General features: G+C 43.3%; 1 protein-coding gene across 1 annotated transcript in view; it reads left to right on the forward strand.

Annotated features, from left to right (window-relative positions):
* LOC114038607 (lipase member K-like) overlaps positions 1-24,375 on the forward strand; it is a 34,449-nt gene extending 10,074 nt beyond the window's left edge. Inside the window, exons 4-11 of the mRNA XM_027855946.1 lie at positions 176-377; positions 3,644-3,753; positions 7,980-8,116; positions 17,905-18,051; positions 19,985-20,056; positions 22,102-22,173; positions 23,971-24,217; positions 24,275-24,375. Coding sequence (XP_027711747.1) covers positions 176-377; positions 3,644-3,753; positions 7,980-8,116; positions 17,905-18,051; positions 19,985-20,056; positions 22,102-22,173; positions 23,971-24,217; positions 24,275-24,375 — 1,088 coding nt within the window. The remainder of the gene's footprint in view (positions 1-175; positions 378-3,643; positions 3,754-7,979; positions 8,117-17,904; positions 18,052-19,984; positions 20,057-22,101; positions 22,174-23,970; positions 24,218-24,274) is intronic.
* Positions 24,376-25,265: the final 890 nt, after the last annotated feature.

Here is a 25,265-nt window from a genome sequence, read left to right on the forward strand (position 1 = left end):
CTGTCTCTATCCTGCTGTCTCTCTATCTCTCTATCTCTCTGTCTCTGTCTCCATCTCTCTTACTTCCTCCTTCCTCCCTCCCCCTCTCCTACAATTTTAGGAATCAGTTTTGAGAGGGTCCTTGGAGGTGATCTGGATCTTGGTCATGTGACTTTGTTCCTCTTCTTTTGCACAGCTCCTTATCGTCCTGTTGTGTATTTGCAGCATGGTTTGTCTGCATCTGCTTTTAACTGGATTGCCAACCTACCCCCGAACAGCCTGGCCTATGTTTTGGCAGATGCTGGTTGCGATGTGTGGCTGGGGAACAGCCGGGGGACCATCTGGTCTCAGAGACATGTGTCCTTATCTCCAGACTCGGAAGAGTTCTGGGCTTTCAGGTAGGAAGGCAATAATTTTGCATTGGTTTCCTCCAAGTTCGGCCATCTTCTGGTTGCATTCCTTCCCAGTGAAAGGATATCCCCCCCAATACCTGGGATCTTGGGAGACAGATCTAGATTTGGAGGCTGGGTCTGGATTAGTCACTTCCCTTTTCTGAGATCAGTTTCCTTCACTGTAAAAACATGGAACTCAATGTTATGACCTTTAAGGCCCTTTCTAGTTCTTATTCATATAATCTCTACTCTGTTACTGAAATCAGAAAAAAATGAAATTGTTGCTCTCTGTTTTTCATTCCAGGTTCTCCCTATTCGTATTTGAGAGTCACAGCCTCTACAACAAAAGGCTTTGAAGGATGAGGAATTAGCAAAAGCTTTATTGGTTTTATTGGTTTTATTGGTTAAGGGATCACTGGTAGCCCTGGAGAGATACTTTCAGTTGAGTGATGACATCACTGCTATAAACACACACACACACACACACACACACACACACACACACACACACACACACACACACACACATCTTCCCTTCTCCAGAATGAATTGAAGATTCATAGATTGAGAAGCAAGTGGTGGGATGAGGAAATGAAGGTGATGAATACAGGCAACCTTTTCTGGTAGTTTGGCAGGGGAAGGGAGAAAAGATGTAGGACAGTAAGTTGAAGAAATGGTAGGGTCAGGTGAATACATTTTTAAGGAGGAGAGAGACCGGACGCAAGGTATGTGTCTAAGTGATAAAGGAGGAGCCAGTGGATAAGGAGAAAATGAAGATGAGAGAGAGGGGAATATGAAAGGGAGAAGAGCCAGGATATAGGTGCCTTGGCAAGGCAAAGGGCCAGCTCTTCGTGAGAACCTGAAGCAAAGGAGGGGAGAATGGGGAATGACCGGGAGGGGGACTGAGAGTGGAATGGGGAGAAGAGGGAGCTCACAGTAGGTGGTCTATTTTTGCTGTCAAGTTGGAGGTGAGGGAACCCAAGGACCTTTCAAAATTCTCTTTTCCAGATCTAAATCCTAAGATTCCATGATAATTAAGGCTGTTTGGAACCTCAGGAAGTAGAACCAGACTAGAAGTGGTTCAGCACCAGGGCAGGGGATAGACACTTTATTCCACCTGGCTCCGCCTACTGACCTATAGTCACGAATGTACATTATTATGAGGTCCTTCTGGTCTCTAATCAGATGGCAGGTTCCAATCAGAACAAATAACTAAGTTGGAATGGAACGTTGGCACTGACTTTCTAGGACCCTAGAGACCTGTCCTAGGGAGGCCAATATAATGAGTTATGCTTTAGCCATGTTGAGTATGTGATGACCATGGGGCATCCAGGGGGAGATGTCCAGCAGGCAGTTGGTAAGATTCAAGAGAGAGGTGGGGGTTGAACAAGGAGGCTCCATAGGAGCTTAAAGATCATTTTGTTCAAACCCTTATCTTACAGATGAGGAGGATAAAGTCCAATGAGGCAAAGTGACTTATCAAGGCCACACGGCTGGTATGACAATGGCCAGATTTCAATTCAAGTCACCCCCCTTCCAATGCTGCATTCCTTCCATTTCATTCCAGTGAATTGTTTAAAGAGGTACCTGCCAGAATACAGGGGATTTCCAGAGCCAGCCAGATTCTTAAAATATCTGCCAAGACCTAGTTTATGCTGGGGCTTTCCTGACCTGTACAGGCAGAAAGCCAAACATCCCAGCACATGTAAGGGAGTAAATAAATATGGTCAGGAGATAAGCGCATAGATGCTCTTCCTGGACTTCTTCCTTCCACAGCCCAGAAGGCCATGTCCTATTGAGGGCTTAGCCTCACTGGGAGGTGGAACTTTTGCTATAGGCTCCTAGACTTGGGCTTCAGATATGAATAATTCACATGGTAATCATCTCCAAAGGGAAAGTGCCAAACATTTTGGGTCAACTTTGCCAGAAAAAGTCACTAATAAAGACAGGGAAGTCCTGCCTCTGAAAATTGCATGATTTGGCCCAAATTGTGGTCTGGTGGACTCTTATTGTGCAGAAATGCTATCTTTTGCTTTTCCTCTAATTGGATTCCCTCCATATTAAGAGCCTACTCAGGGCATAGTACCTTACTAGACTAGGGAGCTAGACATATTAACAAGATCAATGAGAAGCCCCTACCCTCTCTTGTGGAGCTTACAGTTCAGTTGGGGATCTTCAATTAGATAATTTTAGTGTTCTGAATCTCTAAGAAGTTGACAAGCAGGGCAATCTAACAAAACAGGTCCAAAGTTTTGAACTGGAGCTCTTAATGTCTTCTATGTCATGGACACCCCACCCCTTTTGCAGGGTTGTTGAAACTTATGGAACCCTTCTCAGGACAATGTTTTAAAATGCATGAAATATGTAGGGTTACAAAGGCAACTGATTATAATGAAATCCAGTTATAAGAATATTAAAAATCCTAGTTGCCAGACCCCAAATGAAGAACACCTTAGCAGCCATGAAAGGAAGCCTGGCATAGTAAATAGAGATCTGGGTTCAGGTCCTGCCTTTGAAACATCCTGGCTGTGTGGCCCTGAGCAAGTCACTTCTTCTCTTAGTTGAGTAGAGAAGATAGTCTTTGACTTTGCAAAACTTTATTTTTAAAAGACTAGACATGTCTATGCCTATAAATAATAGGTCAGCTGCTGATCTGGTTTGGCAGAGGGGATTTACTCACTGGGAGCCCCTGACATCAGGAAAGTTACAGGCCAAGTTTTTAAAAATCATGTTTCATCAAAGCGAAAGGTTGTCATTTCTACTTCTCTGATGCCTCCTCACTGTAAAGAAGTGATCTTGGGCTCTTAAAAGCAGGGGCAGAGGAGAATGAGGACAGGGCATCTGCCCTTTAGGGAGCAGATTAGCTGGGCTAAAAGGGGCTCCCCATTGGACAGTTGATTCCCAGATGTTTGGAGTTAGCCTGTCAACCACCTCCTGAGACCTAAGGGAGCAGGGGATCTGCCTCAGTGAAGAATATGCCAGAATACAGGTGATTTCCAGAGCCAGCCAGATTCTTAAAAGATCTGCCAGGACCTAGTTTATGTTGCGGCTTCCCTAACCTATTCGGGCACACAGCCAAATACTCCAATGCATGTAAGGGAGTAAATAAATATGGGCAGGAGATAAGCACAGGGATGCTCTTCTTGGACTCCTTCCTCCCATAGCCCATAAGGCCATAGTGATGTGAGTCTATCTGTAAATGGTCATTTGTTTAAAAGCTGACATCACAACCAGAATGTACATCCAGCTTTATTTCTCTCTTTCTTTGGCAGTTTTGATGAAATGGCTAACTATGACCTCCCTGCCACAATTGATTTTATTGTGAAGAAAACCAGGCAGAAGCAACTGTATTACTTGGGCCATTCCCAGGGTACCACCATTGGTATGTGCAGGCTGGTGGGTGGCATTGGGTGGCAGCCAGCCTCTCTCCTCTCTGGGCAATCTCCTGTATGAGGTTTGGATTGGACACAGGGGACTACTAGTCCTGGATTCAATCACCAACAGTAAGTTTGAGGACACTCCAGCATCCAACACAGGAATTGCAGGACAAGCAAAAGGTGTTCAAAATCGGCTCAGTTCTGAGGACCATGTTCTAAATGTATTAAGCATGATGGGTGGGGCAATTATCCACCCCCTCACACTGATGGTGCTGCTCTTGAACTGGGTGCTTCCAATGTACACAAAACGATCGTGTCAACACCATCAACTTCAAAATGAAATATTTATCACTCAAGAATAATCATAGCAAGGCATGACTTCAGTAGAAGGTAAACCTGGGGCTGTAGGCCTGAGTGTTGGTGGTCTTTTTTAGGGAGCAATGAGCCTCATGGCACTTGCTCCCCTTAGGGGGAGTTCTCTGCACTCTTGCTGGATGAAGCCTCTTCTTGGTTACTCTAAGGCTGTGGAAGAGGGACTAAGTCTTTTCATAGAGCCCAGAATTATATTCTTTTAGTGAAACAGCAGCCCTGAGCCTAGACATTGAAGCAGGAATTTCAGTGACAAGAAGTTCCTTTAAGCCTGAGACCTGCAAAGCTCTTTAGATCTCTATGACTTCTGAAAGCATTCCTCTCTGTCAGTCAACAAGCATTTATTAAAATCCTACTATGTGTTAGGCACTATGCTAAGTGCTGAGGCTACAAAGAAAGGCAAAAGACAGTCTTGGCTCTCAAGGAGCTCACAGTCTAATGGAGGAGACAACATGCAAAAAAAAAGAACTGCACACAAACAAGCTATAGACAGGATAAATTGGAAATAATAGCAGGAATGTGCTGTCATTAAGTGCAGAAGGTGAGACTTTAGGTGGAACTTGAAGGAAACCAAGAAGTCTAAATGAGGAGGGAGAGCTATCTAAGCATGGGGGACAGCCAGCAAAAATGCTTGACTTCTCGGGGCTATTGCTGGCACTAAATAGAAAAACAGACAAGCCCAACCAGCTCTTCATACAACAAGAGATTCTAGTTTCTCCAATAAGCTCCCAGCAGCTATCAAGCTCTCCTCCAATCAGGACAGTTCCCAAATCCACTGTGATATTTGTTGGTCCTCAGTAGATTCTCAAATTGCAGTGCCAAAAAAAAAAAAGAAAGAAAGAAAGAAAAGAAAAGAAAAAAAAAAGCAGTTCAGACAACCCAGCAAGTTCTTCATACAGCAGGAGGGTTTTATTTCCTCCAATTAGCTTCCAGCAACACTGCAGAGACTGGCTTTATAGTCAGATCTCTGCCAGAGACAACTGCTCTGATCTTCTGATTCTTCACTTTTGTGCTTCTTTCAAGCAGCAGAGACCAGTCTTTAGTCTGCATAGGTCTCCATCATATTCTCTTTTGTGCTGAATGTTGTGTCTTCTCATTTTTCTGATTCCATCTCAATTGGCTTCTAATGCCTTGACTTGGAGCTTCCTCATGAGTTGTGACTTATTTCCAATTTAGGTTGAGTCTATAGTCCTACCTGTTATAATACAAACCAACAATTGGCCAGTTCCTCACATTCCCCAAATAGTTTTATGATTTATGGTTTCTAAATTCTATCTTTCAAAATCCTGAAAACAGATATGTAAATCAGTTACAGAAAATAATGCATTATTGTCTATCTGGACCTCAGTCAATTCTCTTTCCTTGGAGCTGCCATCAAAGAGGTCTTCTCATTATATTTATCTAAGCAGCTGTTTTCTCTCAGGTCCTCAGAAGTGTGTCAAGCTGTGATTCTTACACCAACATTCTTTTTCTTCCCTTTAAGCAAGCAAAATATCCCCTTAGGAAATAGAATTGCTTGAATGCATTTAGGTGTTGAGTCTGAAGAAGAGGTTTAGGAAGTAGAGGATGGCTGTCAGTCAGCCAGTCAACAAGCACTTATTGAGGGTCTATTATGTGCTGGTTACTGTGCTAAGTGCTGGGCATTCAAAGAAAGGAATTTTTGAAGGGTTGTCAGATGGAAGGGGATTAGATTTGTTCTTTGTCCTAGAGGGCAGAACTAGGAGTTCTTCCCAAAGCCATGAACTATCCAATGGGCTGCATAAAGCCATGGGGACTCCCCCACACTGGAGGTCTTCAAATAAAGGCCAAATGACCACTTGTCAGGTTTAAAATAGAAGGAATTCTTATTCATATACAGATTGGATAAGGGGGCCTCTTAGACTCCTACCTCTGAGGTGTCCACAGATCTATAAGGGGCTAACTATTCTTTACCGTGAAGACCCCCACCAATCTCTCCTGGGCCCAGGGCATCTGGGATTGTCTCAGCATAACTGATGGTTTTGCAGGTTGATCCTAAGCTGAATTGGGACCATTTCCCTGATATAACTTAGACCTTTATTCTAACAGATGGAGCTAATTGAAAACTGAAAAATTGCTTTAACCTGATGAGGATGGGTGTAAGTAAGGTGGATTTTGTTATTCTTTTTTAGATAAAAATTCCCAGGATCCATGGCAAAAACAATCTCTAGTTCTCAAGATCATAGATAATAGTTCCCAGTCTCATGGCTTGTAAACAGTTTCTACTGCAACTGCGCAGTGACATATAGGGATGAGTTAATATGAAACTGTGAGCTTATTATTGGTAAATTGCCTTCTTCATGTGTTCCTCTATAAATCAGGTGAGCACTAGTCAGTGAGTGGGGACTTGCGGGATTTGGGAATATGACAACCTAATGCTGTGCTTGCCTCAACTGGCCCCCATTGAGGCTTGGGGGGATTTAGGGGAATGTACAAGCTGGAATGCTGTGCCTGTCTCGATTGGCCCCCATTGAGATAATAGGGGTTATTGCCTATCCCTTCTCATCTGGCAGAAGGGTGATGAGGGTGTTGAGATTTCGAGTTGGGAATGCCGGTTTAGGTGTGACTTAGACCTTCTCTGTAACCATTGGGAGCTTTATTGATGCAAAAGCAGCAGGCTAGCTCTGGAAAGAGGGCTAGCAACTTACAGAGGGATAGGGGTCTGTTTTATCTTACAAAATAAGGGGGGATTGTCATGACACAAGATGAGGAAGATGGATGACAGGATAGGGGACCCAGGATAAGGAAGACAGGGGAAATTTTATGACTCATGATGAGGTAGACAAGGCATTCTTATGGTCCAGGATAGGGGGAAAGTTTTATGGTATCTCAAGATAAGGAAAGAGGCTCTAGGATGCCGTCAGGTTCAGGAGGGACCTCACAAGGCGCTGGAAAAACAACCCTTAATTAAAATGTGTTTCTTTAAAAAGTGTTTAGCTTTTAGGGCACTGTTTGCTTTTACATCAAGGGGATCCTGCAGGAGTTGGTGCTCTCACTATCAGGAACCCATTGAGACAGAATAGTAAGAATAAATTATTATTTAACCCCTCTGAAGCTGTCTTCCTATTTTTCCAGCTGTCCAGATCAAGAGTGAACCTATCAGAGGCTGGAGCCTAAAAAACTCCAGTGGCTTCTGCATTACAATGGGTGTCTAAAATGTTGGCCCCAAAGTTACAAATGGCAGTGATGGGTCTGCAGCCTCAGAGTGTGGTCTAGCCCAGCAAAGCAGGCTGGGAAATGGTCTTTGATTCTAGATCATTCAGCCATTTATAGGGGCTCTAGCAACAGCTAATTAAACTTTTTCACTCCCTTGGAATTAAAAAAAAAGTTTAGGTTACCCCACAGATCCTTAGACAAATCTTCCATCTCTTCTTGGATCCTCCTACCCCTATGGAGATTACTCAGAAATAGAAAAACATTGAGTTCAGCCTTCCTTTCCACTTTTCTATCATCAGGGGTTCCAACTCAGCTAATCAAAACCTGTGCACCATTGGCCAAGTTGCTGTCCCCTCTGAGCCTTATTTTCATCCAGGCCAGAGTTTCTTAACTTGGGGTCCACTATGGATAGATTGCAAGGGGTCTGTGAACTTAGTCAGGGAAAATTGCATCTTTATTTCAACATTACTGGTTTCCTTTGTCATTCTATGTATCCTATTTTATGTATTAAAAAACTTGATTCTGGGAAGAGGTCCTTGGGCTTCATAAGGTGGCCAAAGAAAATGCTATACTTTCCTCATCTCTGGGATTCTCATTCTTGCTACCTTTGGGTTTGCCCTCTATTGTACAGGATGACTTTAACCTTAATGAAGAACAGCCCAGCAATGAGTCTCTTGTTCTCTTCCAGCTTTCATTTCATTCTCTACCAATCCAAAGTTGGCTCAGAGAATCAAGATGTTTTTTGGCTTGGCTCCTGTTGGGTCAGTAAAGCACGTTAAAAGCCCTCCGAAAAAACTGTTTCCCCTCCTGGAGTCACTAATGAAGGTATGTGATTCCCAGATGTGAAACCAATAGTGACTCAAGGAGCAAAAACCCTAGGTGTCAACATGTAGGCAAACAATAGTGGTCCAGGAGGTGCTCACCAGTCCTTGCAGGTTCACACATTGCCTTTTTCCTCAGTCACATTTCTCCCTGCAAGCCAGGGTGCTCTCCAAGGTAACTCAAACCAGGGTTCCTCCTCATATTGTAAAATCATTGATGTGGAGTTGGCAAGAACCTCAGAGATCTCCTAATGTAACCCTTTTCTTTTGCTGGTGAGGATATTGCTCCAGAGAGAAATGACTTGTTCCAGGTCACTCAGATCCCAGAGTTCAGGCCCGAGTTATTTTCCCCAGATCCAAGCTTCTCTCTTATCAAGGGACTAGGCATTCAATCATTTATTAAGTATTCTGTTTAGGCATCATATTATTAAGGTACTTTAGTAAGCCCTGGGGAACACAAAGACAAAAGTGAAACAGACTCCACACTCAAGAAGTTTCCATTCTCTTGGGGAGACAACTATTATTTATTCAAGTATATGCAGAATACACACAGATCCTGGATAATCCCATTCAAATTCCCTCCTCTTCATCTCTCTGTATTTTTAGTTCAGAAAGCTTTCTCACCAAATCCCCAGCAGGGGGTAGAGAAGCAGTTAGATGCACACACCAGGACATCAGGTAGGATGGGACCAATCCTTTTCCTCCTGCTTCATTCCTCTCCCAACCCAGACCCTAGACCAAGAAAATAATTACATCTTTATTTCAATGGAACTGGTTTCCTTTGTCATCCTCTGTACTCTATTTTATGCATTAAAAACATGATCCTCAGAAGGGGTCCCTAGGCTTTCCCAGGTGGCCAAAGGGGATCCCAACACAAGAAAGACAAGAAAATGGACAGAAATTGTCTGTCCAGGCCACAAAGCAGGATGGAACCAGGCTATTCAAAAGACAACAAGTCTAAACAAAAGAGCACTAACCAGAAGAGCTGGGTTTGGATTCTTCACTTGCTTTTTAGTCACATTTCTTTTATCATTCATAAAAGGCTTCTCCCACAAATGGCTTCCCCCAAGAAAAGTCTTCCTTGGGGGCAGCAAGTAATACCAGTAATATTGACCCTGTTGACAGATGAAGAAATTGAGGCTCTGAGACATTGAAGAGATTTATTTGGTCTTACAAAAGTAAGTGGCAGAGTCCAGATTCAAACAAAGGCACCTCATGACTATGGTTTCAGCTCCCTTTCCTTAGTTTCTCTATTTGCAAACTGTGTTACATTGGGTGAATCATGTGTCTTCTCTGGGCCTCCTTATCCTCATCAATAATGATGATGATAGCATTTATATAGCACTCTGGAGGTTTTCAAAGCACTTTAAAAATGCCATACACATATTATCTCATTTGATCCTCATAATAACCCTGTAAAGTAGGTGCTACTTTATCTCTTTTTACAAATGAGGTAACTGAGGCAGATAGAGATTAAGTGACACAACTAAGTAAAAGTGGGGGGCAGGATTTGAATTCAGGTCTTCCTGACTCCAGGTTTAGTATTCTATTCATTACACCACCTGCTATGATAGCATTCCACTTGCAGGAAAGTAACACACCACCATCATCAGTGCAAAGGCTCTCACTATGATGAACCCTGATGAGGTCAAAGAAAAATTTATGAAGACCTGGAGACCCTCATCATCAATGTGTGGAAAGAGGATGAGCTTATAATTCTGGGTGATTTTAACAGCAGAGTAGGCACAGACTATCAGACATGGCAGGGAGCCCTTGAGAGGAATGGATTTGGAAACAGTAACAGCAATAGTCAGTTACTACTGAAGACTTTTACATCTCATGACCTTCTCATTACCAACACTGTCTTCCATTTACCTAAATACAATACCCTTGAAGCAAACATTGGCATTTAATAGACTATGTCATTATAAGGAGAAGAGATTGACAGGATGTGTAAGTGATGAAGGCAATTTGTGGCAAGTACTATGCCAATCAAAGACATCCTCTCCAAGCTAAATATTCACATTCAATAAAAGTGGTATCCACAAGACAAGATGACTACCGCAAGATTTACTGTCAACAGATTAGAGAGCTTCTCCAAGCAGTTTGTTGCTAAATTGGAGGGGAACTGAGCCAACACATAGTTGGCAACAGTGGAGCAAAAAAGGAGTGGGCAGATTTCCGAGATCTGGTGTACAGCACTGCATTTATTCATTTGGGCCAGAACACTCTCAAAGATCCAGGTTGGTTTGTTGAAAATGATGGGGAAATTCAGACGCTGGTAAACAAAAAAAAATGAGAACTCCAAGGGTTTACCAACAGGATAGTTCATCCATATCTAAGAAAGGAGCATTTAACTCCATCAAAAATAAAGTGCAAGCAAAGCTTAGAGAGAGGCAGGATTCTTGGTTCAATAAGAAGGCAGAAGAAATTCAGTTTTGCACTGATAGTAACAATCCAAAGCACTTTTATGATTACCTGAAGGCTGTTTATAGGTCAAAGACCTATGGTGCATCTCAACTACTCAGTGCTGATGGAGCCACATTGATTAGTGATAAGAGCATGATCTTGGAGAGATGGGCTGAACACTTCCATAACATTCTCAACAGACTGTCATCGACCAATGCTGAAGCCGCTGACCTTACACCTCAAGTTGAAATCAAGCCCTCTCTAGCCAAACTTCCAACTGAAGAAGACTTTTTGAATGCCATTAGGCTCCTCTCATGTGGCAAGGTGCTTGGTGTTGATTCTATTCCAGCTGAGATTTACAAGGCAGGGTGCCCACTGCTTACACAAAAACTGATCGAAATTTTCTGACAAGAGGAGGTTATCCACCAGGAGTTCAAGGATGCCTCTGTTGTCCATCTCTATAAAGGAAAAGGAAAGAGGTTGTCCTATGACAACCACAGAGGGGTCCTCTCTTAGTCATTGCTGGCAAGATTCTTGCCAGAGTCTTCCTTAATAGACTGATCGTCTACCCTAGAGCCAGTGTGGCTTCAGAAAGGGCCAAGGAATGGTCAACATGGTTGCTGCCTGACAACTCCCGACAATGGCAGGAGCAGAACAGAAATCTGTAAACAACGTCTGTCGATCTGACCGAGGCCGTTGATACCGTTAGTCATCAGGGCTTGTGGAAGATCACAGCAAAATCTGGTTTCCCAGAGAAGTTTATCAGTATTGTACACCAGTTCCATGATGGCATGCTCGCCTGGGGCCTGGATAGTGGATGATGCTCTTGTGCTTTTCCAGTCACCAAGGGGGTGAAGCAGGGCTGTGTCTTGCTCCCATGCTTTTTAGCGTGATGTTTTCAGTGATGTTGTCAGATGCCTTCAATAAGGATGAAAATGGCAGCAAGGTCAGCTACCACACTGACAGTAAATTATTTAACTTGAAAAGGGTACAAGCCAAGACAAAAGTGGAAGGAGAGTTAGCACATGACTTTTTTGTTTGCAGAAGATTGTGCACTCAATGCACCCTCAGTTGCTGAGATGCAATGCATCTATTCTCTGCCACTTGTGCTAATTTTGGCCTGGCGACTAACACCAAGAAAACAGAGGTTCTTCACCAGCCAGTACCACACCATCCATATATGGAATCATCAGTTATAGAAAACAGAGACATTTTGAATGCTGTGAATGAGTTCCCTTACCTTGGCAGTATACTTTCCAGGGATGTCTACAGAGATGATGAGGTTGACACACACATTGTCAGAGCTAACTCAGTGATTGGGAGGCTCCAAAGGAGAATGTGGAAGAGAAGAGGTATTAGGCTGTCTACCAAACTGAAGGTCTACAGAGCCATTGTGCTGACCTCAGTGTCTTATGCCCGTGAAGTATACCAAAATCATGCCAGGAAACTGAATCTGTTCCATTTGAATTGTCTTAATAAGATTCTGAAGATCACCTGGCAAGATAAGGTCCTGGACACTGAGGTCCTTTCTTGAACTGAACTGCCGAGTATTCAAACTCTACTGCAGAGAGAGCAGCTCTGATGGGCTGGCCATGTTGTTCAAATGCCAAACCATGTTTGTCTAAAAGATTATTTTACAGAGAACTCATACAAGGCAGATGCTCACACAGAGGTCAGAAGTAGTGATACAAGGACACTCTCAATGTCTCTCTGAAGAACTATGGAATTGATTGCGAGACATGGGAGACATTGGCACAGGAATACCCAGCATAGTGTACTTGCAACAAAGAAGGCTCTGTGCTCTATGAGCGAAGCAGAATTCCAGCAGCTCAAAAGAAAAATGAGAAGAGCAAGTTGAGAGCCATCTCCACTCCAGATGTTCATGCGGACTCTTTGTGCCCAACCTGTGGGAGAGCCTTCCAAGCCTGTACTGGGCTGATCGGCCACAGCTGGACACACTGCCCCTTGACCCTGACATATTGATGTCATTTTGGTGTTGTTGGTACAGACAACAATGAACAATTGGTAGCACTTGCTAATCTTTCTATATTACCTGAAGCTTTGAAAAGCACTTTACATGAATGATTTCAACAGATTCTCACAATGATTTGAGCAAGGACCCAGATGTTTTTTCTTCTTTCATGAGGAGACTGCAGCTCAGTCTCCCCTGACTCCTAGTTTGTTCCTTTCCTGGACATCACACAGTCTCTGCTCAATGAGGGAAGGAGCCCAGATGGCCTTTCAAGTCCCTTCCTCTTCTTACATCCTGACCTCACCTTTAGTGACCCGCCTTCTCCTTCTTTCAGATCCCACCTCCTCCATCTGTTCCCCATCCCTGTCCCTGGTATTTCAGTCTCCTGTCCTCACCAAGTCACTTAGCTTCTACCCACTCACACCGTCCTCTTGTCCCCCCAGAATAGGCAATATCACACCATTCAGATAGATCTAATCTGGGAACTAGCAAGCCTGAAGAAAAAAGGACACGGGGGAGATGTGAAGTATTTGGAGAGAACTGAGATACTGTTACGTGGAAGAAGAATCCTATGTGTTTCCCTTGGCCCCAGAGGGCAGGGCTAGGAAGAATGGGCAGAGATTACAAAGAGGCAAATTTCAGCTCCCTAGTAATTGAAGCTATGCCTCCAATGGAGTGGGCTGCTACAGGAGGTGGTGAGTTCTATGGTCTCTGGAAGCCTTCCAGCAAAACCCAGATGCCCACTTCATGGAAATGCTATAGAGAGATTCTTGGTGAGGTGCAGGTTGGACTTGTTACCTCTGAGGCTCCTCCCTGCTCTGAGAGCTGGGGTTCCGTGACTGAACCCAATGCACTGAGTCTTTCTTGTCTGTCTCCCTAGTTCCTGACCCATTTATCCATCGCTTGTTGACCATAGCTTGCCTCCTGAATCCTGACCTACTCGCTGCTCTGGCCTTTGATACCTCCCTACTCTGTATAGCAATGTTAATAAGAGCAAAATATTCCTGTTACCTCATTCAAGTCTCCTGATCTAATCTTTCTTATCTATGCCCTAGTATGGCAAGCTTGCCTCTCTCTATCCACACCTGAAGTTCCGTAAACAAGGTACTCAACTGACCACTATATGCATGGATTCTGATGCTAGGCAGCTTTGCATCACTTAAAGGATGAAGAAAACATTATCCATCCATAGATTGAGTTACACCACTTGTCTCAGTCATCTAGTGCGTGACTCCAGGCACACAGAAGGAGAATAAGATGAGGGCATTGCCTCCTCATTCATTCTGTATTGGGGTTAGGAGGCTGTCTCAAGGGCCAATTCAAATCCCCTCCTCCCTTATCCAGTGTGTTCCTCATTCATAGTCATCAGACACTGATCCATTCTGTTCCCTGGAAGTTCATTGCTAGTCATTGGATTTTGGAGGTCCTGGGGCAGGAGAGTCAGGAAAGCCCTGTGGTTCAAACCAGAATTGATGGTTAAACAAGTCCAAGAAGAAAGTGCATTGAAGCAGAAGTATTTTGTGAAGGCAGGTACTATTTTATGATGTGATACATTCTCATTGGTTGTTATCCTTCATGCTCAAAGGGGACCAAATTGACATCACTATGTCAAGGGCAAGGTCCAATTTGTCCACCTGTGATCAGCCCAATACAAGCTTGGAAGGCTCTCCCACAGGTTGGGCACAGAGTCCACATGAACATTTGGAGTGGAGATGGCTCTAAATTGTGCATCTCACATTTAGTTTTGTTTTGTATTATTTTAGCTACCAAAATTCTACTTTGCTCATGGAGCACCATCCCTTCTTTGATGAGGGCACACCATGCTGGGCAGCTCTGTGCCAGTGTCTCCCATGTCTCACAAGTGATTCCAAAGTTCTTCAGAGAGACCTTGGGGGTGCCCTGTATTGCTTCTTCTGGCCTCTGAGTGAGCACCTGTCTTGTGTGGATTCTCTGTAAAATAGTCTTTTAGGCAAGTTTATGTTTGGCATTTGAACAACATAGCTGAACATCAGAGCTGCTCACTCTGCATTAGAGTTTGAGTGCTCGACAGTTCAGCTTGAGAAAAGACCTCAGTGTCCAGGACCTTATCTTGCCAGGTGATCGTCAGAATCTTGTTAAGACAATTCAAATGGAACAGATTCAGTTTCCTGGCATGATTTTGGTATACTACACAGGGATTTATAGGCAAAAGACTGAGGTCAGCACAACAGCTCTGTAGACCTTCAGTTTGGTAGACAGACTAATACCTCTTCTCTCCCACATTCTCCTTTGGAACCTCCCAGTTACTGATCTAGCTCTGGCAATGTGTGTGTCAACGTCATCATCTATGTAGACATCCTTGGAAAGTATACTGCCAAGGTAAGGGAACTTATCCATAGCATTCAAAGTTTCTCCATTTTCTAATAACTGATGATTCCATATATGGATGGTGTGGTACTGGTTGGTGAAGAACCTGTTTTCTTGGTATTAATTGCCAAGCCAAAATTAGCACAAGCGGCAGAGAATAGATGTATTGCATCTCAGCATCAGAAGTTGCACTGAGTACACAATCCTCTGCAAACAAGAAAGTCATGCACTACCTCTCCCTCTGTGTTGGTCTTGGCTTATAGCCTTTCCAAGCTAAATAATTTACTGTCAGTGTGGTAGCTGACCTTGATACCATTTTCATTCTCATTGAAAGCATCTGACAGAAAACACGCTAAAAAGCATGGGAGCAAAGCACAGCCCTGCTTCACCCCATTGGTGACTGGAAAAGCACAAGAGCATCATCCATTATCCAGGCCCCGGGCAAGCATGCCATCATGGAACCAGTGTGAGATATGCATTAATTTCTCCAGGCAACCAAATTTTGCCATGATCTTCCACAAGTCTTCATGATTAACAGTTTCAAAGGCCTTGGGCAGATTGACAAACGTTGTGTACAGACCTCTGTTCTGCATTATACAATGTGGAACAATACAATATGATTAACATTATTGTCATTGTCCTTAACATTGCTCCTCTAGAGTGGAGGAAGCCCCTCAGGAGAAATGTTCCAGAGGTGGTTGAGCTCAGGGATCAGGCTAGTCAGGACCATGGACAGTCCAGCAGCAGGTCCATTGGCAAGAAGGAAGTCAAACTTGAAGCCCACAGACCTCTTCCTCTAAGGGCAACCTTGGAATGGAGGGGAGGCTGGCCAGCATCTCTCCCCCAGTCTCTGAGATCTCTGTCTTCATCCTTCCTTCTCTTCCCCAAGAGGCTGCATTCTTCCTATTCCTGGACATATTTAGTGACGACAAGCATTTATTGAGCATCAGCTGTGTGCCAGACACTGGAAGTACAGAAACAGAAAAACAATTCAGCTCAGGCCTTTAAAGAACTTACAATCTATGGGAGCAAAGGCCTTGTGACATTGGGGTGGGAGAGGAGGGAAGAAGAGTGGGATAGAAAGAGCTGTGGACTGATTGAGACTCAAGGGTGACTCCTATGACTTCTCTCTCCTTCCTTCTTTGACCTTCAGTTTTCTACCCTGAAAAAAACAAGAAGCTTGTGGACCAGGTGCTCCCTAAGACCCCTCTTGCTGTAACGTTTTGTAGTCCTGTGTGACCTCAGGCAAGTCACTTTCCCTTGCCAGACCCCAGGTTTTTCATCTACCTCATAAAGGATTTGGACCAGTCACCCCAAACTCCTAGAATGGAAATACTATGATCCCATCATACAGCCTGACCCTTCAGCATATCTTGCCTAAACTCAGGTTGTGCCATCCCTTTGACACCACATCCCCAACTCCACAGTGTCCTGCCCATGTCGTCCTGACTCCAAAATGAGCACATGGCCTTAGGCAGAATTTCTACTAATTCCTTGTGTGATTTAAGGCAAGTCACTTCTCCTTCTTTAGCCTCAGTTTCCTCTTCTGTAAAATGAAGCAGTTAGACTACTAGATACTCTCAAAAAACACTTCAATCTCTAGAACCAATGAGAATCCTTTATTAAGATGCAAATAATCTTGCAGGGATACATTCCTAAATCCTTGCCAGCCACTTATAAAGATGAGGAGGGAGTGATAGACGACGAAACAGGGAGTGGGGCTGCCAAGGCAATCTCCTTCCACGTCACCATTTTGCTTAGTTCACCTCTCTCATCCACACCTAACAGTTGTTAGTGTAAGGTCAGCCCCAATTTAAGTGAATCAGAAAGATCAGATTGTAAGGGCCTCCTCTCCTCCAATTTCATCCCTCTCCACCTAGCTGCTAAATTGAGATTCCTAGTGCAGAGGGATGAACATGCTCCATCTCTGCTCAAGAAGCTTCATTGGCTGTCTCTTGCCTCTATGATCAAATACAAACTTTTCTGTTTGACATTTAAAGCATTTCACAATCTGCCTCCATCCAATATTGCCAGATTTATTCCCTGGCAGTTAGATGATGCAGTGGATAGAGCTCTGTGCCTGGAGTCAGGAAGACGAGTTCAAATACAACCTCAGACACTTATCCTCAGAAAGTCACTTAAGCTCAGTCTGCCTCAGTTTCCTCAATTGTAAATAGTAATAATAATAGTCCCTACCTCACAGAGGTCTGAAGATCAACAGTAACATTTGCAAAGCACTTAGTACAGTACCTAGAAGATAGTAGGCATTTAATAAACTCTTATTTCCTCCCTCTTTCCCCCATTACTCTGTCTTAGATACTCTATTTTTTCTGACGAATTGGGCTGCCTCGATGCTCCTTGTATGTAACATCCTATCTCCTACCTTCGTGACTTTGCCCAGGCTATCCCCCTGCTTGGAATTCACTCCTTCTTCGCTTTTGCCCAGAGATGTGTTGGTAAATGTTTAGCAACCCACTGGAGGAGGTGATGTGCGCATAATACACTTCTAAGTTTGGTCTGAATTATTACCATTTTTTTTTAAGTCTCACAATGAACTAAATGATAAATCCGGCCCTGATTTGTAGTGTTTGCTGATTTCCAAGGTGCAAATGCTCACACTAAAAATTTAACAATCAATTCTCCAGAATGATTCTGCCTCTGCCCTTCAAGGCTTCTTTCCTTCATGGGTCAGCTTCTCTGATCCCTCAATTGCTAACTTATTTCCCACCCCGTATTACTGTTCATATATTTTGCATTTACTTCAGTGTGTATGCTATTCCACCCCACCTCCACTAGAATGTACATTCCTTGAGGGTGTGGGCTGTGCTGGAGGCTGTGACATGTTGGGGAAGTCACTTAATCTCGTTGAGCCTCAATTTCTTCATCTGTCAATTACGGACTTTGTACTCAGCAGCGGCCAAGATTGCTTTTAGCTCTGAGTCTGTGATCCTACAATTTCCAGTGTCAGGCACAGTGCTTGCATAATCTACATAATACACAGTAAGTGCATAATAAATGTTTTTATATGAATTGAAGTCTGGATATGTTCACCATTCCTTCGGCAGGTTCTTTTTCACAACAAAGCTATTTTTTCACAAATGAAGTTCAATCAATTCCTTGCAACCAAAATGTGCAACCTCTGGATTTTTCACTGGCTATGTAAAGGCATATTCTTTGCCACATATGGATCTGACTATAGGAACTTAAATGAGGTATGTGGAGGCACCTCTCCCTGGGGGAGGGTTGAGGAACAAGTTCTTCTCCTTACCTTTGCTAGAATTTTCTGGAAATGATGCTCAGGGTTAATTTTCTTCTCTTTAATTTAATACGTCCAAAATAACAGCAGCAACACCACCAAAAAAACCTCTAGGTGTGGGAGCAGCTTTCAACCTATCAGACAGGCCTCACTGGATTAAAGGCTCGTGATATCAGAGATTTAAAGTTGGAAGGGAACTTCGAGGTCATCTAGCCCCACCTCTTCATTTTTACAGATAAGGAAACTGAGGCCCAGGTAGATGAAGTGAGATGCCTCACATCACATGTAGGATCATAGATCTAGAGATGGAAGGAGCTTCAGAGGTCCCCTTAGTCTACTTTGTTCACTTTACAGATGAGGAAACTGAGACCCAGAGATTAACTTGTTCAAGGTCACTCAGGTAGCTATCTTGAGGTGACCAAGCACTTCATAACTTTGTGGCCAAGCTTTTCCCAATGAGACTTTGGATATACTCTCTGAGCAGGGATGGTCCTTGGTTAATATTCTATTTCTCCCCAGACCTGGCCTCTGTACCTTCCCCACTTACGATCATAGAATCACAGAACATCCAATGTGGAAGAGATCTCAAAGCCATCTGGGCCAGTCCACACTTGAACAAGTATCCCCTCAACTCTATACCCAACAAATGGCCTTCCAGCCTCTGCTTGGGGTCTTCCAGCAAGAGGAGACCCATTCTGAATGGAGGTCATCCATCCGCCTTGGGAACAGCTGGGATGTTTGCCTTGTATCAACCCCAGCTTGGCTCTCTGAGTTTCTAAAAGAAGCTGCCAGTTGCCCAATGCTTCTGACATAGCCCAGGGTCCCCAGGAAAACAGGATGAATCCTTGGAAAGTGATTTAAGGAAAGCTTTGTTACCCTAAAGTTGGATAAATAAAGGACAGCTGGTCTGAGGGAGAGCCCAACCTGTTGCTATGATGGGAAAGCCCCATCCCAAACCCCACCCAGCTCAGTGGAGTTGTCAGAAATCTCATTCCCTTGGAATAAGGGTAATCACCCACTGACAAAGAAACAGCCAGCACTAAGTGAGCTCACAGACACCTGGATGTGAATGGGCATAGCAACGCTTCTCCAAAGAGCAGCAGGTTGAGCTTTGTTGAAGGGATGGACAGCAAGACCCAAGATGACCAGCACCTGTGGGAAATGAGATGGATGTAGCACCAGTTCGATTCAATTCAGTTCAATTCAATGTCTCCCTGCTTTTTCTCCTTTTCTCTCTCCTCAAAGTTTGGTTTCATGGTACCCCCTGCTGGCCTCCTGCTGCCTCCACTTTTCCTCCTCCCAACTCTACATCTATTATTTGAATCCCTGCTCTGTCATTTATTATCTCTGTGATTTGGGGCAAGTCATTTTGTCTCAGGGAGCCTCAGTTTCTTCATCTGTAAAATGAGAGCATTGGATTAGATGAGAGGTGTTTGACCTGAGGCTCATAAACTTAAATTTTTGATAATTGTATTTCAATATAATTTGTTTCCTCTTTAATCCCACATATTTTATTATGTATATTTAAAGACATTACTTTGAGTAGTTGATAGAATTCGCCAGACTGTTCAAGCAGTCAATGACATAAGAAAGGCTTAGAGAACCCTTGAATTAGATGATCTCTAAAGCCCCACTTGCTTCTAAATCATGATCGGAATCACGTCTGTGTTGCTTATTATCTGTGTGGTCTTGGACAAATCATCTCCCAACTCTGTGCCTCACTTTACTTCTCTGTAAAATGAGATGTTGGGCTGAGATGCTCGCTAAGCTGCTGATCTTATGTCTTCCCTTGGTTTTGTATTAACCCCTTAAATCAGAGGTTTTTTTCAATAAGTCAAGCATGTTGGCAACTTGTAATTAAATGAGAAAGACATATCTTTCTTTTCCAGAGTCGCTTGGATGTCTATATGTCCAATTATCCCGGAGCAACATCGGTTCAGAATGTGATTCACTGGGCGCAGGTACTGACCCCAAAGTGCTTATTCCTGCCACCGGTAGGCCCCTCCTCCTGCTCTAGAGTCCTCAAAGAGCCTTCATGAAGGAGGGCTGACATTTCTGTGGGAAGGTCCCCAGCCCCACGACACTTGGAAGAGCCCTGATCTTGAAGGAAACTTTATTGAGATCTGTGTTCAGATTTTGACTCCTATTCTTGCTAATGTGTGAGTGACTCTGAACAATCATTTAAGTTCAGTTTATTCATCCACAAAATGGGGATAATCAGGATAATGCTGCCAACTCAGAGTTGTCTTAATAAGTATGTGGTCGGGAGCACTTTAGCAAACCTCTCTGAGGCTGTTTCTTCAGCCATAAAATGGAGGTTATAATAATTACATTACCCACCTTACAGAGTACCTAAGCCTCAAAAAGAAAACACTATATAAATGTGACTTATTATTGGCCAATTTTAATTTTTTCCACTTTAATAGCTGTGTTATCTTTCCCTCTCTCCAGGCTTCAGTTTTCTCCTCTACACAATGTGGGGGGGAGGGGGGTGGAGAGAACATATGATAACACTTCCCTCTTCTCAGTAAGGACGTGGGAGCCCATGATCACAGAATACTATATAGAATGTTAGACAGGGGAGCATTTGACCTCTTGGTTCTGCTGACTTCTTTTTCTTTTTGCAAAAGGGGATTGAATGTCACAGGCTACATCAGGAAATATGGTGTTTAAAAGACGTCAGAACATTTTTTTTAAGTGAGAGGGTTCTGGTAGATTTAGTTCAATTCAACAGACATTTCATGAGGTTCTATGCACAAGGAAGGCATTAAAGATACAAAGTATTTATTAGTAATCATCAGGCATGTGCGAGGCATTAGGGATACAAAGTATTTATTAGTAATCACCGGACCTGTGCTAGGCATTAGGCATGAAACTCAATAGGGTCTGCCCTCAAGGAGTTTGCCTTCTACTGGGAGATACAATGTCTACATAAGTCAGTAAATGGAAAGTACATATCAATGCTAAGTAATTTGGAGAGCAAACTGTCCTAAAGAACTGGGGGATTAGAAAGGCCTCTCGTTGGAGGTGGCACTGCAGCTGTGCTCCCTCAAGACAGTGGGAAAGCAAGGATGGAGAACATTCCAGAAAGAGTGGTCAGCCAGGCGAGACTCATTTATTAAACACTTTATATGTGCCAAGAACTGTGCTAAGCACTGGGGGATACGAAGAAAAACAACGAACAGTTCCTTTCCCCAGGGAGCTCACAACCTAATGGGGGAGACAATATGCCGATGTCTAAGTCTACAGAAGATATAGACGCAGGAGATGGAGCTAAGCTGAAAGAGGAAATCCGTTAGTCATTGGGGAGATCAGAAAAGGCCTCTTACAGAAGGTGATTTGGGGTCTGAGTCCCAAAGGAGACCAGAAGCAGGTGAAGGTAAAGAGGTATGGGGGACAGTCAGTATAAAGGCTTGTAGAGCAAAGCTCTTGTGTCGTGTATGAGGGAAAACCAGGAGGTCAGTGTCACTGGATCAATGTGGTAGGCAGGAAGGTACAAGAAGACTGGAAAGGTGGGAGGGGCTAGCTTATGAAGAAATTTGAATGCTAAACAAAGCATTTCATATTTGATCCAGGAGGAAACAGGCGACCACCGAAGTTCACTGGTCAGGGAAGGTGATGTAGTTGGAGCTACTTTTTAGAAAAATCATATTGGCAGCAGAAGAAAGGACGCATTGGAGTGGAGTCAGGGGAGACTTGAGGCAGAGGAACAAGCCAGAAAGCTACTTTAGTGTTGGAGGCAGAAGTTGTGAGCCTAGTCAGGTCTAGGCCTGTGATTTCACTAATATAAGGAACTCAGTGAGGAAAGTCCTTCTCCCAGTGCAGGTCAGCACCTTCTGAGCAGTTTGTCTCTAAAGAGCTGCTGAGAGTCACAAAGTCAGTGTATGCCAGAGATAGGACATTAACTCACGTTTTCTTGGCTTGGAGACCAGCTGTCTACCCGTTGCACTGCACTGCCTCTCTTCTATGTGTGTGAATCAGAGAATTCTTTTTCTCTTCATTCCAGCTCATCACTTCTGGGCAGTTACAAGCATTTGACTGGGAGGATCCAGCTCTGAACATGGTGCATTATAATCAGGTATGTGCCATCAGACATGGTCAGGATTTGTGAAAGACTATTCCAAACCAAACATCATATTTTCCTATAGTATTAACCCTGCCTCTGATCCATTTCAGACCCCTGTGTAACCAGGGGGTTTGGAACTGAAAGGGACCCTAGGGATCATCTAGTCTAATTCCTCCCCTTCACAGAAGAGGTCCAGAGTGTGACATGTTTTGCCCATGGTCACATAGCTAGTAATTAGTACAGCTAAGAATAAACCCACATTTTGAGATTCCAAATCTATTTCCCTTCATCCATGAGGTCTCTCTATGACACAGTGGGTTGGGCCAGGCACATTACCTGGATAGACTAAATCTATCTTTATAGCCCCATCAAACTTTCTTTAGTCTTCTGAGATTTTCAAAAACTAAGAGTCAAAAGAAGGGCAGAGTCATGACCTCCAGAAAGTGGAAAAAAGTCACACTTGAAATCAAAAGGCCTTAGGTCAAGTGCTTGCTCCTGCACTTCCTAACTGATTAACCATGTGGGAAAATGACTCCACAGTTCTGAGACTTGGTTTTCTCATCTGCAAAAGGGATACAATAATTCTGGCACTCTCTACCTCTCAGGGTTCTTATGAAGGAAGCATTTTGTCAGCCTTAAAGCACTTCATGGATCAGAGTTGGCAAATAGTACCAACCTGAGAAGGACTTGCCTTAAAGGGATCACATTCAATTCTGGGTCTAAAACCAGACTACGTTTTAGGGGAGGACCAGGATGAGTAGAAGTCATGGAGTAAGCCAGCAAAAAGGACACCTTGGAACTATTACCCCAGAATGGATCAGTTGAAGAAACAGGGGATGTTTAGCTTAAAGAAAAGATGGCATGGGGGTGTGGAGACACGATAGTATCACATATTTCTAAAGCTGTTACATGAAAGGAGGATTTGATTCTCAGCTTGGCACCAGAAAGCAAAAATAGGAAGAGTCGGTAGAAGAGCTGGCGTACAAGGAGGGGAGGGTAAAGGGGGAGGGGTGAGAAGGGTTAAGGGAAGATAAAGGAAGTTAAGGGAAAACTTCCCAACAATGTAGAGGATGCAGAACACAACGGTCTACCTCAGGAGGTGGTGGGTTCCTCCTCAATGAAGGGCTTCAAGCAGAAACTTGATGATTATATTTCCAGAATATGGCAAAGGTGATTCCTGTTTCAATGTGAGTTGCATTAGAAGGTTCATGAGGGCCTTTCCTTCTCTGTGATCCTATGATTCTTGCCTCTAGTTAGAAAAATGATTCTGGGGGCAAAGATCTATGAAAGGACAATTGCTTCTCTGCCCAAATGAGGATATAGCCATGAAATCTTCAAGGGACTGGACACCTGCAGTTGATTCGTTGCTCGAGAGACCAATCCGAGAAATTCTGAACCAGCATTTCTAGCAGTTCTGAACTACTATTTCCTGACACCAAGGAAGGGTCCAGTTACAGTTTGGTATCCCTAATGCTAAACTAGCCTCCTTTCAGCAACTGGTTATCAGAAATGGGTAATTAAAAAAAAAAAAACAACTTGTATTAAAGACAATTTCTGGTGTTCCTTTGGTGATGACCAGGGAACAACCTGCTTTTCAGCTCTTGCTGGAATGATGGTTGTCAAAGCACTCTTTATAAGGGTAATCTATACTGTCAACACATGCAATCATTCTCACCAAGGCCATAGTCTTTCTCATAAAGATTGTGTAACCCTTGGAGCACTGGAGGAATTGTTTCACCTTTCTAGGAAAGGTTTCTCCTACCATGTGGTTCACTGAGAAAACATTTTCCCCCTTTTAATTGTATTCAGGTCACTCCTCCTTTGTACAATGTGACACCAATGATGGTACCGACTATGTTGTGGAGCGGTGGAGAAGATGTGATGGCTGACCCCTTAGATGTAGACAGTTTGCTCCCCAATATCCCTACCCTCATTTACCATAAGAGAATTCCCTACTACAATCACATGGATTTTTGTCTGGGAATGGATGCACCTCAACAAGTTTTCTATGAAGTAATTAACATGATAAAGAAAAATATGCAAACTTATACACTTTGTAGGTCTCTCTCTCTCTCTCTCTCTCTCCCTCCCCACCCCCTGCCTGGAGCCACAGTTGAGCTGGAAGAGGCCGGAGATTCACAGACGCTTTTGGGTATATGGGAAGACTTGCTCTCTAGTTCTTGTACTTGGGAGGGCCCAGGGAAAGAGCAGTGATTGCTTTCAATGTGCTATTGAAAGGCACTGCTAATTAGCATGAAAGAATAACTTAGGACTCTACATTTCTTGGTGTCAAGTCTGTTATAGACATTACATGTCTAAACATGTATATACACATATAAATATACATCTTTAAATACATATACATATATATGTATACTACAAACACACTGCCTAGAGAAATATTCAAAGAGGACTTTCCTCAGCTAATCGAAATCCTTTCCTCCCAGGGCAGGTCTTCACACACGTTTACAGAATTCAGAAACAAAGGCAAAATGTTGTCAAATTAAGCGAAGGTACAAAGTCCTGGGCAGAGTTTTGGACTCATTCACAGAATCATAGTGATAATAATGTTGGAATGTCCACCCTGAAAGGCCCCTGTGTATCTAACCTCAGGTTCAGAGGATCTCAAGTTCTCCCCAAACTTAATTGTCTTCTAAAAAGAAAGACAGATGAGACTTAAGACTAATTAGACATTAGAAAGGAAGAACATTGGGACATTATCCAATTTGACTTGGAGATTTTGTCTAAATACAGATGAGTTTGGAGGAGTAAGGATTTTTACCAATGGCACCAAAATTAATACTATATAATTAATATTTTAAAGCAGAAATGAAGAGGTAGTGCTTAGTAGGCTCCTATAGTAGCTAGAGGGCTGATATATAGAGATAGATATACACAAATATTTATAATGTCTACATACATATATATGTATTTCTGTGTGTGTATGACAAAGTGTGGTTGAAAGGCAGTCTACTTAAGAGTGAATGCTAGAACATGGAAGAAGAGATACTGGCTGTGATGAGTGTGAGTTTAAGGTGTAGCTTTTGGTATAAGAAAAAAGAGTGTGAAGAGATCCCAGAGTCAGAGTGCCTGGGGCAATGCTT

Source organism: Vombatus ursinus, unplaced genomic scaffold, assembly GCF_900497805.2.
Source record: "Vombatus ursinus unplaced genomic scaffold, bare-nosed wombat genome assembly UNPS02011353.1, whole genome shotgun sequence".
Lineage (NCBI taxonomy): Eukaryota > Metazoa > Chordata > Mammalia > Diprotodontia > Vombatidae > Vombatus > Vombatus ursinus.